Consider the following 20,927-nt stretch of genomic DNA (forward strand, 5'->3'; position numbering starts at 1 on the left):
GTTTACCAGAGTATGACAGAAGAAGGGTAAGCATTAGGTAAGGTAATACTGCTCCAAATCTCTTGGAACTGATTTATATAGCTGAAGACTTTGGGACACTGCCTGGCATGTTAGAGTCCTCTTTGATTTAGATAATTGCCTTTACAGTTTTAAAAAAATATATAATATGTAACAAACAAAATGCAGATAGAAACAAGACTTCTTCCAAACTTGCATTAAGATTTAAAACTTTATTTTGAATGTTTAGAACATTATCACAGACAAGGAAACTAATAGACACAAATGACTTCCTATCCAGTTTTAAAACAAAATATTTGCCAAAGAAGTCGCAACACATTTTCCTGACAACAATATACCTTAATATTTAATATCTACATATAAAACCATGCATTTTAAAGATTGATTTTGGCTAGATTGTGTTTTCTGGGTGCCAAAATTCACTGTAGAGCTTGCATGTTTAAATTTTTCATATATACATTTTAAACAGGCTATTATAGTGATACCACATTCCCAAATAAAACACAAAGTGTAGTAAAGCTTTAGATTTTCTTTATCTACCTTATTTTTTCCATATTAAAAAAAATAATTCTATATGTAATAGCAAAACAAACGTTTTAAACCAGCTCACGCATATGCAATATATGTAAAATCTAATAGTAGAAACTAGGATGGCAATGCAAGGGTATAAAATATGCTCTCTTTTGAGTCTGTGGTCCTTGAGTAATATTGCTTCTGTTCTGGCCTTGCTTTGATACATGCAAGTCCATGAAATACTTCATGGCTTATTACGTAGCAGGTGAGGAGTCAGCTGGGAACTAAAGGAATATGGTTCTCAAGCTTAACATTGGTAGCTACTTGTTTTATTTCTATCTTTGCTATACAATAATTCTATTCTTGCTATGAGGCACATTCAAAAAAAAAGTCCAGGGCTAAATTTCAGCCTGTAATATCTTTGCAGTCAGTACATATTAAGTAATTCAGATCCCCTATATTGTACTTCTGCAAGATATTTTGCTATGTAAATAATTCATCCAGTTCAAGCAATAATGCTAAAAGGTTCTATATATAGCTTTTTTTTTTTTTTTTTTTGAGATTCTGTCATAATTCTATGCTGGCTGCTAAGGCATGTGCCACACATGATGACCTTTGGCACTGGTGTGTTAGCGTCTGAGGGCAACCTCTCTACTTTTGAGCTCTCTATGAGACCCATTATGCCTTAAGGTTGATAATTTTTCTGATTTTCCATCTTCATTCATGGAATCCATTGCTGTGATGTTGAGTAACATCAGCAATTTTTTTTATAAACAGACTAAATGTATAAACATTTATAAAAGTCTTACTAAACATAGTGCTTTTAAGTGTTTTGCATCCCTGATCTGGAAATACCTTTTGATGTGTTGACAGACTGTCAAGAAAGATGCACTTGGCTGTATAGGTCACACCAGGCTTCTTTATGTGTTACAGGGACTATTTGAGAATGTAAAGAGACAGTCTGACAAAACACAGAATGAGCACTGGACTGTGACAGAGGACATCTGCTTTTGTTCCTGGATCTGTCATGATCCTACTGGACAATCCATGTGCAGTTGTTTCCTGTCTCTGTGCCTCACTTTCACCACCTGAGAAGTTAAGAAAATGATGTTGTCATTTTTGCAAAGTGCTTTGAGATTTATGAAGAAAGTGTTGTGTAAGAGCCTGGAATTTACTGTTAATGAAGAGCATTAGCTTTTTCCATGCTCTTTTCAGTTTTCTCTTAATGCAATGAAATAAACACAAAAAAAAATTGTCTCTTTGAAATCAGTGGGAGTTTCACACTCAATTCTACCAGTGCCAGAATTTCATCTGACTCAATGACAGAAGTTGTGCTCCTCTCTAGACAGTGCTAGTAGGAAATCCTTGTATATACTATTACTCCACCTCTGAAATGTCTGCACATTTGCTAGAAAGGTGGAAGGTAAGCAAGCAATAACTCTGAAAGGAACAAGGTAGCAATTTTTAATGCAAACACTGCATTTGAGCATCCCCAGAAGATATTTTTAATGCACTAGCATGCAGGCTAATAATATTGGTACTTGACTTAATTTTCCCACTTTTTTTGACATAAAAATTTACTAAAAATATGGTAGGCTCTTTTTATTGGTTTAAAGGAGTTCCTAAGGTACAAATTGTGACTTACCCAATTTTAACGTGTCCTTTAAAAATTGTTATGTGCTTATTTTATTTTAGATGGCCTTTGTCACCACTAGGATACATATTTTGGTCATTCATACTAGATTTTTAAGAAGCTTTGGAGAGACAGCCAGGAAAGCTCACCATTTTTACTCTTTTTCCCTTTTCAAAGGTTTTGAGAAGAGCAGTTTCGCCTGACAGAATGTTTTAAATAACATGTTTTCTATTCTGAATATTTTATTGCATTATAACACAATCCTGACTACAACTCCTAATATGCCAGATCCTGTAGCGCTTATCCCAAAAAACCTCCTTTTAGAGGGCACTAATTTCAGATATATATTTGGTTCTATAAATAGTCACAGCAGTTCAAATAATGAGTTTAAATGGCAAATATAAAATACTTCAGACAATACAAAGGCAATACATCTCATAGGGCATGAACATAAACCCTTCTAACTGGAATATATTATTGTAAAGAAGCATCACTCAGCTAATCGGATAATTTGTATATTATGCCAAACCCTCTCCAAGGGTACCACCAGTTCAAAAGACATCTCTTTCATTCTCTAACCACTAAATTCACTAAATGTGTTCATTTAACTGGCAGTAGCATTAGAACTAAGTCTCTCCCAAAGGGCCTTTCATAGGGGACTACCCAGTTCATTCTCCCTGGGGAAGCTTTCTGGTTTTATATGTACACCATTCTCATCTGGCATTCTCCACAAACGTCTGTTCTTCTGAGATATATTTGGGCCAGAAACTCAGGTGATTCTTGAAGCAGTGAGCCCAGAAAAGATGATCTCCAGCTCTCTTACAGGGATTGGCATTTCCACAACCTTCAATCAAAACACTGCGTCACGCTGGAAAGAAATGTCAGGCTGGGTGGATAGAGAAAATATCTATTCTTTTTAACTGCTATCCCCACAGTTCCTTTTACTGTGCAATTGTTCATTTATTCAGGTGATCCAAGACAGTCTTAGGCACACTCTTCTACCAGTCAGTAATGAAAACGGCATAGAATTGTTCATCCACAGCATTCTTGAAGGAAATGATTAACACCATCCAGCATGCATTTGTATGTTCTAGGTTTCTTCACAACCATTTCTTTGTTTTGATTCAGGTAATATACATTGCTTTCTCTTGCAATTATATGCAAATGCAGATGATATTAAGCTGATTTTCCAGATCTTTCCTATAATTTGAATTATGAAAATTCTTCTTTTTTATATATTATAAAATAAAGTATTCTGGGACATCTTTTGTTTTCTCCCTGATTTGCTTTAATTGATTGTGAGGGTACACACATTTTCATTTTTCAGGTTTTTTTCATAGCAATCAGTACCTCATTTTTCCAATTTCCAAGTATTTCTTTTAAAACAGATACTAATAAATAGGGTCTTGCATGGTTGTTTGCTGTCTATGGGTTTTACATGCATATTGTCAGATGAGACTTCACAGCTGATTTCTGGCAGTGTAATTTCACATCACCACACATTTTCCTTTCAGCTTCTCCTTCCTTTTCTGTTGCTTGCTTTTTTTGCCATCAATTTGCAAACTCACAGTCCTGCGTTTCTCCAGGTTTAGCAGCTCTTGGAATAACTCTTTCACATTGTGGTTTGTCTTGGCAGAGGTCTCCATGAAGGCACATTTCCACTTCTTAGCCATGGCTTCTCCTTCACTGCTTTCCACCTCTCGATTTTGATTCTCATCGTTTTTGTTCCCCACCAGCATTATTGGAATGCTTTCTATGTCTCCTTTAATCTGACATATTTGTTCATAGATTGGCTTGAGTTCCTCCAAGGACTGCCGGCTGGTGATGGAGTAGACCAAAATAAAAGCATGTCCCTTAGAAATAGAGAGGCGTTGCATGGCTGGAAATTGATGGCTCCCTGTAGTGTCAGTTATCTGCAAAGTGCATATGCTCTTGTCACAGCTGATCACCTGCCGATAGGTGTCTTCTATGGTAGGGATGTAGCTCTCTCTGAAAGTGCCCTTCACAAACCTCAAGACCAAAGAACTTTTTCCCACTCCTCCAGCTCCAAACACAACTACCCTATAATCATTGCTTTGCTCAGGCATGTTTCTTGGTGTGTCACTTGCTCAGTTAGCGGGGAAAACCTAGGAGAGAAAACAACAAAAGGAGACAGACATTAGGACAGGTAAGTGTGTAGATTGCATGCTGTGATATCTTTCCCAATAAGAGAAATAAATGGAAAGTAAGTGATGGCATACTGATTGTAGTAATTTAAGTCTTGCAGGGGGTTACAGAAAAACTTATTTCAGTAGTAAATTAGGGTTTGCAATCCAATCTGTACTCTTTGTTACTTCATGGCTGATTTTTAATTAACACCATGTGTTTCAATCTTCTTCCTCCTGGACTAATATTCACAGAACTAAAAAGTTGCATTTGGGAATTTCAAAAAGGCCTTGGTCTGAACAAGCTGTAGAAAGGTAATTATTCTTCTATATCTAAAACAGATCTAAAATAATAGTTGAAACTGATCACTGTACAGGTCTATGATAGTCAATTACTCTGAATTATCCCAGGTCTTCAGTAGTTAAGGATTTTAACCCCAGTGTTCTGAGTGACAACTAAGACATGTTTGTAGATTATTCAGCAACAGCACATATTGAGCTTTGTTTTTAACTACGTGGGAGTGCATGTAAAAAAGCACTTCATTGTGTTTCTCCCCTGGCATTTCAGGTCAAAGATTACATTTTGATAAACTCAGATTGCTCACATTCAGTCTTCCTTTTTATTCCAATATTTATCTTGCAGCAGATGACATTTGACACGAGACTGGCTATACTTACCAGAGAGATTCTGCAGACATATTCATAACATTTTTAGAGGCTTGTATTGCCAAGGTTGGCAAGGGCATATGTCAAAGGTAACAAAATTCTGAGAGTTCTGCAGTCAGTTCCCCTTGACAAAGCCAATCTGTATATAGGAGGACCACAATTATTTAAATAATTGTTAAATTACAGAAATGGTAAAATATTTTTGTCTACAACCTGCAGATGTTTTAGAATTCATTGAAATAAAGCAAAGATTGATTTGTCCTCCCATCAGTAGCAGTTCAATAGGCACACAACCCATACAAGTCTTTTTTTTATTTAATGAGATTTAAGCTAATAAACACTTTAAAAATGAACCCTAAAAATTGAAGAAAGCACAGGGTATTATGACTTTTCAGACCAAATTGATATATATAAGGGGTACATGTGGAAAAAAATGCAAAATTTGCTGCATCTGTACTTGCTCTGAAGACAATGGGGAGGTCTTATGTGGAACTTTGCCCAAGTGCCTTAATGGCACCAAGCGATTAAATTTGCCTGCTGTAATTTTGCCTGGGTAGCAATAAATCCAGAACAAACCAAGGAATTTCTCTCCTGTTGAAAGAAAGCCTCCAAGCTGTTTCTTCAATGCAGCAGAAGGAGTGACTGCATTGCAGGGGGTGATTTTTAGTTACCTTTTACCGGTCTAGCAGCAGGACAATACTGATGCTTTACAAAATTTTAGTGGACCTCCCATGACCTTATTCCGGTTGCAAGCTCATGACAAATTTTCTGTTTCTGCATTTTGATGCTGTTGCTCTTTATGCTAGTTAGACTTAAGTCATGCAACACATTCTGCACCAATGTCTTGAATTTGTTGTTCAAGCATATTGTGATGTTAACTTTCTTGTGCAGGGCATCCTGTAGCGTCCTAATTCTAACGTCTGAGTAAGCTGAAAACATCTGTCCTTACATAATATGTTGGATGAAAGAATTGTGCTTCCTCCTCTGCCATACCATCAGCAGAATAACCAGTGCAAGTGGGGATGCTGATCCTGAGGCAAAGTGTAGAGCTGCCACAGCTCTGTCTACCCAACCTGGCTTCAGGCAGAAGGTAGCTTCACCCCTTCAATCTCTCCTGTGCTACACTCACTGTCACTCTGAGAGGCTTGTTTAAATATAGGAAAGATTGATAAATAAGAGTGTTCATCCTGAGGCACTGAAGCAAAATTGTTTTCCTGACAGCAGAATTTAAGAGATGGAAAGAAAAAGTAGCCTCAGAAAAAATGCTCATATACGTGTTTATAGAAAAGGTAAAACCCTCTGAGGAACAAAGAAAATGAGTGAGCAACTCATGATGTTAAAAAGAAAGGAAAAACATTACTGGAAAAAAATGAGGAGGAGGAAGAAGAAGCTAGCATATTGCTGTTCCACTGAGAATAAAACTGTATGTAAGAGCTGCAGACATGCAAATTTGGAACAGTCATAGAGCTTACAGTTGTGGATGACTGCACAGAATTAGTTAAGAATTATAGTTTGATAATTTCTTGTAAGTAAAAAAGGCAAGAGAGCAAAATCTGTGAATCCCACTTCAGAAGGAGCTTAAGCATTAAACAGTTGTATTATATGTAGCCTAGGAACTACAGGACTAGTAGAAAAAATGCACAATGAAAATTCTTACAAAAAAAAAATCAGTGAAATATGGAGTAAAGAAGTAAAATTTTAAAAGCTAGATGAGTGTACTCCTGCTCTATTACACTGCATACTCTAAATGTACTCAGAAATCTCCAAGAAAACTGACACGTATGGTAGCCCAAAAGATAGAACAAACTGAAATGGAGTACTTAATGTTCTGAAGTATTAAGCAAACAGAAAAATTTTAAGGGGTCCTGAAATAGCATAGAACAATCTTCAAAACATAGCAAGTTGTTGCAAAGACGGAGACTAGTGGAAAGAAAAAAATTGAGTGTGCCCAATTTATGTGCTTGGCATTGTAGAAGAGATTCACATTAGTCAATAGGAACGCTTCACAGAGCTAAGAATAGCAGACCTATTGTGTAGGGAGATTTAGCAGATATTTTTTTTTTAGAAATTACCATAGCATCAAAATAGATTTCCATCTGGAAAGGACCTGAGTAGGTTTCTGGTCCAGACTGCTTATCACACACAACTGGCTCAGTCATGACACCAGAAAAGGTTATTCTGTCCTGTGCAGATGTGAAAATTCCCAATCTTTCCCACAGTCTCTCTGGGACACATACTCCAATGCAAAATTACCACCAGGATGGTTTTTCCCCTTTTGCACCTAATCTCAGCTACTCTCTGAGTCATACCTGTTGTGTCTCCTCCCAGCATCTATTGTTACAAAGAGTGTAACTCTTTTTTGATGGTTTTCCTGTAGGTGTTGAGGGCTACACTGCTGTCCCTTGAGCTCTGCCTTCCCCAGTCTGAGCTGGTCCTAGCGTTATCTTCTCAATGATCACTGCACAGGTTTTGGGGACTGCAGTTTGCCTCCCAGACTTTGGGTTTTGCAGTTTTCCTTCTCCAGTCTGAGCTGGCCCCGGTCCCTCAGCCTGCAGAGCAGGACAGCAGCGCAGCTCTGGACACCTGGGTACCCTCATCTGCTCTTGCCCCAGTTTATCGATGTTTCCCCTGCTGGGGGTGCCCAGACCGGACAAACCACATTGCTACTGTCCCGTGAGTGCTGAGCAGAGGGGGATTATCGCCTCCCTCGGCCGGCTGGTCATGCTCCTGTTCATCCAGACCGGGACACAGAGCGGCTTTGCTGCAGCCGGGGCCACTGCCGAGCATCCCCAGGTGGCTGCCAGTGCAGCCCCAGGACCTTCCCTACAGAGCTGCTTCTCTCCAGCCTGGATGACTGCAAAGGAGCAGCAACCTCAGTCTCTGTTTGGTCTGTCAGTCCTAAAGAGCCTCAGTTTTGCCAAAACAAAAATTGCAGATTTTTATAAATTTGTCTTGCTCAGGAAATAAAAGAGAGAAAAAAAAAAACCAAAACAGCTCATACAAGGCTTTATGATCACACTGGAGAAAGGATTCCCCAAATGTATTTTATCATTTTTTGTGTTCTCTATGCGGATCTGGTCACAAAAATCTCCTGCAGTGACAATCATTCCATATGAATGTGGTAAACTTGTCATTTGTTAATGCTTTTCCTACCACCCTATTACGTTATGGATGTTTCTTTGTCTTAAAGTGCGTTAACTGAAACGCACAGGAGGACAAAATAAAATATGGCATTATTTCATCAGCTTGTGGCATTATGGCCAGCAAGGGTATGGAAAAATTAACTTGAAAGGACTCTGACTTCTCAGATGTACAATATCATTCCTGATTCAGAAAACCAATCTTTCACAATCTGCACAGAAAAAGATAGTTGCTTTTTATAGGTGAAATGAACTTATTCTGTAATGAAGCCTCATTTGTTGCCTTTGTTACGTTCACATACTACATCCATGAAAACTTGCTATCATCCTCTAAAGTGTCAGTTTATCAACACTATCCTTACTTGAAAAGCCAAAGTTACTTTCATAGTGTACATTCATATCCCTTATTTTGAATTGTGTGATTTCAAAGTTCAGCAAAACAGTGAGTGTGTACCTCTGCTGACTTAGCTATTTCTTCTGCAGATACTCTGCAAGCACAAGGCTGGACCTGCTCTAGTTCAGCTGCTCCAGGTGAGTTTGATAGGCTGTTCACTGGGGTAAACCACTACCTCCAGCTCAAACTCAGCTGCAGACCTTCATGTTAGTCCACATGCTTTCCCTAGATATTTCTGATATGCTCAGTGAAAGAATTGAAATGTTTTTCTGACAGAAGGATACAGTTCAAGGTCTGAGTAATTATGACATAAAGTCATTTATTTTATTGTACAGTGGAAAAAAATATACATTTCAAATAAAATACCTTGTGTTACAGATTATACTCTTCATAGTTTAATCTCCTAATGTTCTTTGGCTGACTAATTAATTACATGTGAGTATAAGCATTTACTAAGTCAATGTCACTGATCCTGTACTTAGCCACTGGATCTCCACAGCTCTCTCTTATTGTTAATTGGGTTTTTTATAGTCCAACTTTTTTTGTCAATTGTATTTATTACTTTCTTGTCATGCTTATATTTAAGCTATAGGTAGCATATTAAATAACAGGTATAGAAAGGCTGAAAAATAACTTCTGAAAATTAACCTACTTGAGTATCTACCCTTAGAGCAAAAGATTTGAATCTCATAGCTGGTGAACACTTTTAGTATATTCTTGAAAATAAGCACAGAAAAAAAAAATCCATCTATCTCCAGTGTTTCCAGTCTTGGGTTTTGTTGCAAAAGATTTTCACCATGTTTGCATTGTTAGACTACTATGAAATGCCACAAATTGTAAGTTTAGTTGATATTTTTTCACTAGATTGTATCTTTTTGTGTAGCATTCATTTTATAAAAGAGTGTGATGTTGCCTTTGCTTTCTGGAGTCAGAAGCTTTGATTGCCTCTTAACAGATCCAGTTCCTTGAGGTCTTATATGTCCTACTGAGGTGCCAGTCTGATATGAAATTCAGCAGTTGTCAGATGCTGTGTATTAATTTCCTGATTTTTTTTCCTCAGGTAAAACCATCTCGTGTCAGTCATGTATTCTTTTTAATTTTTATTTATTTATTTCTAAAGCTCTAAGGCGATGCCTCTGTTTTTATTGTCATTGTTATTGTGAAAAACCAATAAAGTACAGGCAATGCATTTAGTCCAAAATCTTGCCTCAATTTAAATTAGCGGTCCATGAGGCTATCTGGTGGTGACACCACCACACAAAGATACAAGGCGCAAGGTGAAAAATGTAGCTTCAGATAAGATGGATTTCAGAATGGTTGCAAGATTGATAACCATTTCCCAATACCAAAGGTGAAAAATGTGACATTATTTATATAAAAGAGGGAAAGAGAGCTCTGGAAAGAACTTTTTCTTGTTGTGTATACAAAGAGGCAATTCTCAGGTAGTATTTTCACTGTACCTGCTAATTTATGTGTACTTCAAGAATGGGTACTTTCCTACTTCCAGTGTCTTCATCTTTTAATACAAGACTTGCCTTTTCATTCTATTCCTTTGTTTGCATTCTTTGGTCTTTTCAAGTCAATGGAAAGTTGGACACATTTCAAGACCAAATGACAACTGTTAAAACAGCTTTTTCTACAACACGAGGTTCTAATCCATACAGAAAGAACTTTTTTATTCTTATGTAGAACAAAATGTTCTTTGAAAATCTGCTTCTTGATGATCAGCTAGTCTAAATCATGATTTTTTTTTCACTGCATAAATGCAGTAGCACTTTTTATTTATGTTGTTCTCAACTACACTTGGAGAGAAAAGCATTTATAGCTTTTCTTTCCAGCTATAGAAAGATGACCAGAGAAATTTCCATAGAAAATGGCATCTTCTGCAGAAAAAAGTTCTGTGTCATAAAACTGCTGCTTTCATCTGACACATTGTCCTTGTTATAAAATTCCCTTGATTATCTGACAGCAAGGGATAAAATCAGACATTTTTCTTATTTAATGTACTCATAGAAAGCAAAAATTCAAACTAAAAATTCAATTTGTTTAAACCAAAACAGATTTCATTTTAGAGCTAGGTTCTCTGCAATGTTGGAAATGTTTGAATTTGCATAGAAGTTTAATAATTTAGAATCTTTACACTGAAATTAACATTACAAAGTCTTCCAGTGAGTAAGAGATTTTTGTCGGTTTCCTTCATATTCCTGCCCTAAATTTGAAGACAAATAGAAATGACAGGAGGCTTTCAGATAAATTTCTCGCAGATGTTTTTGTATTTACAGGAGACTATTGTCTTAAGAGCATCTGTATGAAAAGTAGAATCCAGCCTCTATGCTGTCCTGTAGTCACAGGTACTGTGCTCTGCTTTCGCAAATTGTCATATTGTCTTCACACTTATGCTGAAAATCTCACTCCCAAAACAATGCCTTTTCAAAATTGTTTGAAATGCTATGGAACCTTTGCATAGTTGTCGCTAGAAGAAAATCTTTGCTAGTTCTTTGGCTAACATGTGGCCAGCAGATGTTGCGGCAGAAATAGTTTCACTAGGTAGGAAAGAACTGGAAAAAAGAAAGGGGAGAAAAATAGACAAACAGACAATGTTTCTTGTAGGAAAACAGATAGCATGGCTATTTGGAACTAAATTTAACTGAAGTGGCATTGCTTCTTGAAGAAGGCAGGACAAGTGGCAGAAGAATGAATGATGCAAAAGGATCTATTGATTCCCTTCCCTATGAGGGTTTTTGTGCAGAAAATGCAGAAAATGTTGGACCTGATCCAACAAAGAGCTTTACACATAGGGATACACTGAAATTGTTTGCTCTGCTGTTGTCTGAGAGCTTTCAGAACTAACCCTTTAGTAACAGACATGTACTAATGAACCATTACTGTAAAACAAGAATCAGCTTCATTGCACACACTTACCATGTGAAAAACCCACCTTATTTTCATTTAGCATCAGAAATATTATGCTAAATTTATCTAGGATGGACAGATGAATACATTTACCACATGAAAATACACTTACCCCTTACTTTCATGCAGAAACAGAAATATTGCTCTAAGCTAATCCAGGGTGTACAGGTGTCCTATTGGTTGTCACTTTCTATTTACTGGTTTGATTAATCTTAAAATCTAAAAGGGAGAATTTCATGACAGTTCCTGTCTAAATTCAGGCTTTGTTTTAGGCATGTTAGATACTTCATTGATTTATCCATTTGAGTATTTTGGTAAACCAGTGTCTTAATCTTTAGGTGCTTACCATCAAAACTGAGAGACAAATTACTCAGAAGACTTTCCATATGTGTAGTTAGGCAGTCATTATTGCACACATAGAAAGAAAAATGTCAAAATAACAGCATTGTATTCAGCTTCCAAATTTAACTGACCAAATACAGTAGTTTTTTCCTCAATTTTCAATAAATTTAACTTGACCAAGTAAAGATGGAAAGATCAACTTACAACATTGGACGTGTGCCTTTCAACAAGTAAGATGCCATTGGAAAGAGCAGTATGGTTATAAACCAAAATTTGTCACTCCTGCAAGTGCAGGATTAGAGACTCACTATGAATTTTCAGCCCCTCTGGTTTCTAATAGTAGAATCATTTTTGGTATTGAGCAATGGCTTTACATATTGTAGTGAACTTCTGCTTCTCCAGCTGTACACTGGAAAAAAAATGGGTTTTGCCTTACGGATAATGGTATGTGTTTTTAAGTTTCCCTGAAGGGAAAAGTACTAAACACTAAAAGAATAAAGCCTCAAGCTAAGAAAGAACGTTTCCCAAGTAATCACTTTACTTTAGAGTTTCTCAATGATTCTATATATTGTGAGATTCATAAATCTCAGTGTTGTAAGATTAAAAGTCCCAGCATAGACAACAAGCCATTTTCATATAAATATGTATACTTACACAGAAGAATAGTATATGTTCACAGAAGACTGTTTTCCATTCAGCAGATGGAACTCTGAAGACTGGTGGCCATTTTACCTTTCACTGTAGTCCTCAATTCCATAATGTTGAGACTACTTATGTAAATCTTCCGTAGAAGCAAAATTATTAAAGGTTAAGTGCTCATGACTTCTTTTTATTAAATAACTCCTGTCATTAATTTTCCTTGCCTGGCTGGGAAGGATAGCCAGATTACTATCCTGACCACTGGAATATTTCTGATGCTCTTACACAGCCCAAATAATATCCCATTCTAAACAGTTGCTTAAACAGAACATTTTGCCACTCGTTTGTTGGGCAATAAATTGGGAATAGATTAATACAGTGGATTTCAGGACCCAAAATGATCCCTGATAATTAATTAAACAGTGTAATATGGTTGTTGATATGCTTCCAGACACTAGTAAGAAGCCTGTTCTTCCACAGAATTTTTTCTGCAAATCAGAGTGTTTTGAAAACCAACAATTAAATTATAACTGTGGAGTACAATATAGTAATAGCAGCTTTCTGATCGTTTATAAATATTCAGTAACCCAACTTGCAATACTTTCAATTATGAAGTAAGACAAGTAAGTAAGACAGTTTAGTCTTAAGAGCAGTTTTTTCTATATTCATGGTTTTTTCCTTGTAGTATTAAACCAAATTATAAAGATTAAATTCTGAAGATTAAAACATATGGAGTAATACACTGTAAGCTTTGTGTGTACAGATTGGGAAAGTGGTAATGTTATTTATTTGGGTTAACTGCAATATTTTAACCACTGATAGTAAGTAATATTTGATGATTTAAATAATTAACACTTTCAGAATAGATAAAAGTTTGCAGCTTAAATTTTCAGGGAAGAATATAAAAATAAACTAATATAAATAAAAAAGGGCAAATGTAATTTTCTCAGCTTCAGATTAATTTTAAGTAATAACTACTGTGAAGAAAACAACTGCAGTCCAGGAATGGATTTCCCCTTTTCATATTGTTTCTTTAATATACATATTTTGAATGAGGAAACTGAAAGACTGACATAACTTCACTTATGAGACACCTTTTGAGATTAATCTAAAACCAATTTCATTACTTGAGGTTAGGCTGATGCTGACTGGATTTTCCTGCCACAGCATATTGCAGACCTGCATAGCCACACAGACTAATTTTAATCTCAGATAGAGAACCTTAACATTCAACTTAAAGTTATTTTGTCAAGAGGAGGTGCTCCTGACCATCAGTGTGAGTCAAAAGTGCACTTATCACAGACTTGACACACGTTTTTTCTCTCATTGCTCTTGCCTTTCTTTGATACCCATCTCAAGAATTATTGTGTTATCAATATTTTGTGGCTGAAGGCTAATCAATATTTGTTTTCTCAGAAAAGGCAAACTGAGTATGTTCTGTTTGAATTAGTGTGTACAGCTGTATTGACACTCAGAAGGTCTTTTCCACTGTTCTTCCAGCAGTAAGGTAAGATAATTTAATGTGTGTTTTAATGTTACTGTCACAATAAAAGTGCAGTGAAAGTATCTGTTTGTTGGTACTCGGAACTATTTGAATTTAAGTATCTGTTTGTTGGTACTCGGAACTATTTGAATTTAAAGTTAAAATGCCAAATGGAAAAGAAAATTTCCAGAAATATTTTCTCCTGCTACGTTTTTGGAAATTGCTCATTTTAAAGGGAGATCAATATTTCTAATATCCATATTTGAACACATTGCCATTTTTCTTCCTCTGTTCAATATTGATTTTTGCTCAATTAGTCCTAGTAATATAATATATTAAGGGGAAATTAACAAACATTTGGAATGAGTCTAGATACCAAACGAAATGTCCCACACTGAATATTGTTTACATGTACAAATGTTCTGATACTCAGTCAAAGTGTGGGAGAGGGAATATTCAAATGCAGCTTATTATGTATTACAGAAGAATTACTGAAAAGTACTGTGTATTGAATGCAATCCAATGCAGAAAATAAATCAAAACCATTAAAATAAAAGAGGAAAAAAGATAAGCTTGTAAACATAAAGAATGAGAGAAAAAGAGAATATGGAATTGAATACAGTCTTTCTGTAGCAGCATCTTTGAACCAGAATATTGTTTATTGTACATTTATTTTAAAAATCTAATTTTGTGAACAATAGCACGTACTCTGTCACAATTAAAGTCCAAGTCTGATTTTTCACACATGATGTTGGGATCTCTACATGGGCAGCTGTGTTGGTTAGCACAGGAGAAAGCCAGAAAACAAAGTTTACCAGGTTATCCTCGCAGGAAACTAGAAACAGTGCTAGTAAAGATTTCAGGATCAGCAGTATCAGTTTGTATACATAGTCCCCTATTTTTCTTGGTACTATAAAGACTGCAGTGCCGGTGTAATATAATCATGGCCACTTGGCCAGAAAGAGCCTCTGAACTCCCATCAACTTCCAAAGAGCCTAGCCCTGCACTGTGAGAAAGGGGTATCATTCAGCCTGAAGTTCATCAGAGCTTGTGAGTCTGCTGGTGTAAACAGTAGTGCAGCACAGTGCGGAAATATCCTTTCATCTGACTGATGTCAGATACATGGAAAAGTGTATTTTTGAAGATTCTTCTAGCTTGAAAAGGGACTCTTTAGTGCAGCCAACTTCCAGAGAAAAGTAAAAATGGTATTTAGTACTGTTAGAGACTTTAGATTGTTGAATCCAGTGCTTTGCCTTTGCAGTCAACCATTTCATATAATAATTTTTCATCAAGATACAACTAAGAGGCATTTTAAATGTTTTCTATATACTACTTCAACTAGAATGTAATTTAAGAACCTTGCTGCTCTAATGGTTTGAAATGTTCCAGCCTAATTGTATTCACAGCTCATTTATACAATTTGTTCTTCTCTCTTACCAGGAATAAAGATAAATAGCTGTACAACACAATCATTCCTCCAGATCCATGGGACCACTGATTTGCAGCTGTGTACTTGAACTTGTTCCATGTTTGTACATGCAAGAGTCTCAGAAATGTCATGTGTGATGTGACCGAGAGCACAAAGCCTGGAGGAATACCACATTTCATAGCTCCAGAATAATGGCACAAAACCTATTCTGCATGAATTGGGCACTACTGTATTTGGTATGGACAGACGGGCCCCAGAGAGCAGCTCCTGAGCATAACTGAAGTCCATTAGTCAGAAAAGTAAAAAAGGGAAGGGGAGTGGGGCAAGCCAAGAGAGCCCTCTAAGCCGGAATTAAACATATTGAGACCTGAAAACATTCTAGATAATGGTAAACTGTAAAGCTTGGTAAAGATACAACAGCAATCAGTTTCATCAGCTTAGTTTACCTCAAAAGGAGTGGGGGTGTACATAGCTGTACACAGCTTGCACAGCTGTATGTGTGCATTTATTAACAGGCATATGTGAATTCACTTGCTAGGTACTCATGAGAACAGGACATTCAGAAAATTCTTTAAAATTAAAATGCATCCTATTTTGCTGCTCCATTCTGTGCTCACCCTTCTGTGTCTGAGTGGTGCAGCATACAGAGCATCCCACATTTCGTGGGGAAGATAGCAAGGGATAAAGTGTTATCAAATCTGAATTCTGCACCTCTCAAGCACTTGAGAATGGTCTTTCATGATTTATTTTCTTTTATTCAGTTGGGAGAGGGACAATCTACTGAAAAAAAAAAAAATCATGCCTGTCAGTGGGATGCTGCAAAGTTGTATGTCTCGGAGAAAGAAACATCTTGTGCTATTTTATTCAGACTCCACATTTTTGTATTCTTCTATCAGTTAAGTTAAAATGTAGCTTTCATTTAAAAGAAATAAAACATTAATCTCTCCTTAAGCCACTGCAGTGACAGTGCTATAAACTAGGGCAAAATTGAGTACATCCAGTTTTAATGAAAGACAGCTTGAAAAAAAAGGTCATTACTAGCATCCCAGCACACAGAAAAATGATAGTTAACTGGCCAGTGTGCCTATGACCAGTGTCTGGCTTCCTTGCTAGCCCCAGTTTACAACATGCCATGTTCTCTACATAAGATGTTAGCTTAGAGCATATTTTGCAGTTGTAACTCAGGCAAAACTCTATTGACTTCAGAGGAAATTCTGCCAGAGACAGTAGTGTGGATTTTGGCTGAAGAAAACAAACGCCGCTAAATCCAATGCAAAGCTACGCCTATTGTGCAAGGTAGTGCAGAAAGACAATGGAAAGAAATGTACCTGTGTAGGAACAGAAAGCTTCAAACGTCTTCAGTCTCTGCCTGTCATTGCACCAGCTCTTCTTCCTCTGTGCCCTGGGCTCCCTCCAGCAGAAAGGAGCCCCTGTCTCAGCGAAGGGGCTGCAGCTCCTGCAGCTTCTCTTTGCGCCCAGTGCAGGCTGCTGTCCGTGCTCTGCTCCCCAGTACCTGCCCCTGGACAACGCTCCTGCTGCCTGGATCTCAGCCTCCCCCTTTCTGCTCTTACTGACTGACTCCAGCCTCTGCTAATGCTACAGCCTAAATGGCGACTGCGAGGCTCATCCAGGCTTTTAACTGCCACCTACTGAATAATTGTGGAATATGTATATGTAGAGGTATATGTACGTATAAGCTGTAATGTTCTGGTTTTCTCGACCAATGTAGTAGATTTTTACAATTAGTCCATACAGCCTCCAAATTGTAGTTTGTCATTTAAAGCTGTAGATTCCATTAACCTGCGCTCACAATTCCCCATTCCTTTCAGCAATGAAACAGAGAACAAGCCTGTCTCTTTAACTTAAAAAAAGCTTACAAAGCCTTTGATGAGGCTAATCCCCAGGGCAAAAATCAGCATAGTCCTATTCAGATCAATGGAGCTGTGCTGATTTTTATTACTTGGAAATTTAATCTCTTAGTTCTCATATTTAATCACAAAAACCCCAAAAAACCAACCAACCAAACAAACAAATAAACAAACCCTAAACAAACGTTTTCATCCAACATAGCCCCTCAATGTTTCACTCATCTGAAACAGATCAGATTCTTTCTCCTGACAGCTCTGTAAAACAGGATTCCTGAGATTTATGGACAAACATAAATTGTTTTCTGCCCTTTTAAGGGTGTGTGGGGGGGGGGTTGTGTTTTGTTTTGTTTTGTTTTGTTTTGTTTTGTTTTGTTTTGTTATGGGTTTTTTTTGTTTTGTTCTGTTGTTGTTGTTGTTGATGACAATGTTGGGGTGTTTTTGGGGGGGTGGAGGTTTTTTGTTTTGGTTTGGTTTTTTTTTTGTTTGTTTGATTTTGTGAAAAATCTGAATGCATAATCCAGTGTCTCCTTCATCTATTTAATTTCAAAGCAGCTTCTAACACTTTCCTTTCCAAGTTAGAAGTGAGATCCTCTGCAGAAAGGAAGCATAAGTACAGGATCTCTCTACGAATCTCTGTCAATCCCCAGGGAAGGTGTATGGATCCCAGTATTTGCTCAGCTGTCTAGAGTCTGGTGCTTTAAACACCAGGACTGTGGGTTCAACCCCACAAGTATGTTAAGAGCTGGATTTCATGATCCTTCTGGGTCCCTTCTAGCTCAGAATATTGTGAGATGCTACCTTTAGAACAAAATAGCAGGAATATGAAGGACTGTGGTTCCTCTAAGCCAGCAGCCAACCTGTAGCTGAGTTGTGACGTAAAAGAGCCCTGTGCCCATCTCGGGGAGCACTGCCCTGTGGAGGGCTGGTGGCACCCAGAACCTGCCACAGCAGCCAGGAAAGAATTCAGTTTTTATGCTTGCTCTGACTGACCAGTTGAGCAGCCAGCTTCTTAGAGCTGATGTGATAATTTTTAAATGGCACCTCTGTTGGCATTTAAAATATATTTTATTTGCTTTTTAAAAATGGATTTGTTTTGATTGCTCCTATGAAAGATTCATTTATTGTGTTAAAGCTTTTGTTGAACACAGAAAAGAAGATGTTTCTTCTGTGTGTGTGTGTGTCACAAAGTATATGTGTATTAAGATACATGATGACCTGCAAAATATGGCCTGAGGAAATAATTTGCATTAATGTGTAGTTCTGCTACAAATTAATCCTGAGCCCTGTTTCCACAGGCTCCCAGGCAGCAAGCTGTGGAACAAACCATGTGCTACAGGCCTGCTCCCAGAGCCTGACAGCAAAGTCTTAACTTTGCCTTTGTCACTGCTTCTCACCAACATCTTAATCCTGTGTGCATGGAGAATCAGCTAATTAATATTCCAACATGAAAAAAAAAATGGTAGTATAAATTAAAAATCGTGGTATAATTACTGCAACACAGCAAAGGTCAAGCTATAAAATTTTTAATATTGCTCAGGGATTTTGCCTGTGATTTTTCCTGATTCTGCCCATGGTAGCATGAGTTCAGAATCCAGACACATATATTTAATAAGTCAAAGTGCTCTTGTATTTACAAAGAATATGGTTTCCAAATAATTTTCAAAGGTTAACAGATCTCAGTCCTCAGTGAGTAAATCCTTATTGCAAAAACACCTTTCAATTTTCCTTAAAAATAGTGGAAATGTCTGTAATGTTTGTAGGTTTTTACAGCCATGACTTGCCACTCAGCTCGTATTACAAGTCTTGGAAAATCTAGTTCTTGCACCATATTCTAAAAGGACGGTGTTCAAACTTTGAGAACATACTTTTTCAAAATGCTGATTCTTTCCAAAACTGAATTTATTTCAAATAAATGTATAGGTATAACCTGTCTTCATTCTTTCCTTACCTGTCAAGGAACTGAAAATTTTCATGTGCAGGTTGCAGATATGTGCCTCACTGAGAAGCAAAATGTCCATTTCTACAGCTTCCACCTATGCTCTATCCCATCAAAACCACTATGAGATTTTTCTGATAGGAAGCACAGTACTGAATTGTCATGCTATAATTCATTGTAAAGGAGCCTTGTGTGGGATTTCCCTGACCATCTCTGCTAAAAATTAACATGGCAGTTACCTCCTTCAATGAGGGTTTTGTAACATTTCTACTTTTTTTCAGGTGTGAACAGGCAAGACAGACTTCCAAAATTTCAGGCATACCTCACCAAAAAATATTATTCACAGGTGGTCCCAGCAGAGAATCCCACAGAACTTAAGGCCAGGCCAGCAGAGGAACAGCTGGGTAAATATTTTCCTACCCTGAGCTGCAGGGAGGTTGCATTGCTCTGGATGCTGATGCATGTGAACGTGGGGCAGAATGGACAGGGTCTGTTTGCAGCGAAGATCTTCCCTTTTCCCAGGGGCACCACAGAGCTCCAGTCTATAAAATATGTGCCAGTGTGCATCATCTGTTACTGCATAGAAGGGAAAGTGGAGAAGGGCACAAAGCTCTACCAGAGTATTTCTGTTACCAGCTTCCCTCACGAAGAAAAGTCTCAGGCAAGCTACGTGATTGTCAGGTTTCTGTGCTGAGCTAGAGAGGGCATTTAAGGAACAAGAGATCTGCTTAGCTAGCAAAATATGAGCTTCCTAAAGCTTGCATGCACATTTAGCACAAACCTTCATGAGTACTGAAAGTACAACTTTTGAGCTAAAATTCAATCCATGGCCTATATATGACATAGGAAAATGAGAAAGTCTTCTGTTTCCCTGGAAAAGTTTAAGATGTTAAACAGTGGCTGTCATGTAAAGATTTTCTCTCTGGAAGGCAGAACAAAATCTTGACAAAGAGAAACCAGCAGAGAGCAAGGACTAAGCTCAATTTTTTTTTGTTTTAGAATGGTTTTCTTCCTGATAACCTGGTTCTCTGGAATGCTTTCACTAAACCACCACCTGTCTAAAATATATCCTTCTTCTCCTGCATGTTTGGAAAGCTAATGTCTTAGTTATGCAACATCATAAAAAAAATTCATTCTTCCTTCCAACCACCCTTCAATATGGCAAATAGTGTAAATTTATAATACAACTTTGGTGTCTTCTTATGCTGTATTTAGTTGTACTAAAAAATTAACTAATCTGTTGTCTACATCATCAGTAGGGAAGACAGTGAAAAAGATTTTAGCATCAGAAATATTTACAGGAGGTTTTGTCCAACAGAGAAAAATAAGTCTTCAGAAAAAAAAATATTATTAGGAGTGCTTCTCCAGGACAGCTGATTATCAGCAGTAGATCTTTTAATGCCCTGTATTTGGTGCAGTAATCAGATTCCTGCTCCTGCCATGATATGGCAGTAGGTACAGGACAGTTAATCATAAAGACTGTATTTTGTATTTGTGCACTGCATCTGAACACTAGGCAGCTTCCACCATTTTGTAAATGAAGCATAAAATCTTCATGGTATTTTTAGTGCCTGCATACTGCTTAGAACCAGAAAAACTAAAAAATAAATTTTATAAAATATTGTTATCAAGTAACTACTGCATATAATTTTAAAAATATAATCATCAAATGATTTACAGTACTTTTGCAATTCATCCAAGTACATCATAGCAAGTTTGCAGTGCAGTGAAGCAGGTGACAACCTCTGGTAGAATTACATATTTTGTATAAATCAAATGTGATTAAAACATATGTAGTATATCAGGCTG

General features: G+C 37.1%; 1 protein-coding gene across 1 annotated transcript; it reads right to left on the minus strand.

Annotated features, from left to right (window-relative positions):
* Positions 1-215: 215 nt before the first annotated feature.
* DIRAS2 (DIRAS family GTPase 2) lies at positions 216-17,018 on the minus strand. Its single transcript, XM_033085982.2, has 2 exons — positions 16,643-17,018; positions 216-4,290 (listed from the first exon to the last, which is right to left on the minus strand). Exon 2 carries the CDS (start codon positions 4,249-4,251, stop codon positions 3,652-3,654), a length of 600 nt encoding a protein of 199 aa, XP_032941873.1. The 5' UTR covers positions 4,252-4,290; positions 16,643-17,018; the 3' UTR covers positions 216-3,651.
* Positions 17,019-20,927: the final 3,909 nt, after the last annotated feature.

The sequence above is a fragment of the Catharus ustulatus genome, chromosome Z (genome assembly GCF_009819885.2).
Source record: "Catharus ustulatus isolate bCatUst1 chromosome Z, bCatUst1.pri.v2, whole genome shotgun sequence".
Lineage (NCBI taxonomy): Eukaryota > Metazoa > Chordata > Aves > Passeriformes > Turdidae > Catharus > Catharus ustulatus.

Excerpts from the sequence above, each read along its gene's own strand:
- DIRAS2 (XM_033085982.2), bottom strand. The coding sequence starts at position 4,251 with ATGCCTGAGCAAAGCAATGATTATAGGGTAGTTGTGTTTGGAGCTGGA.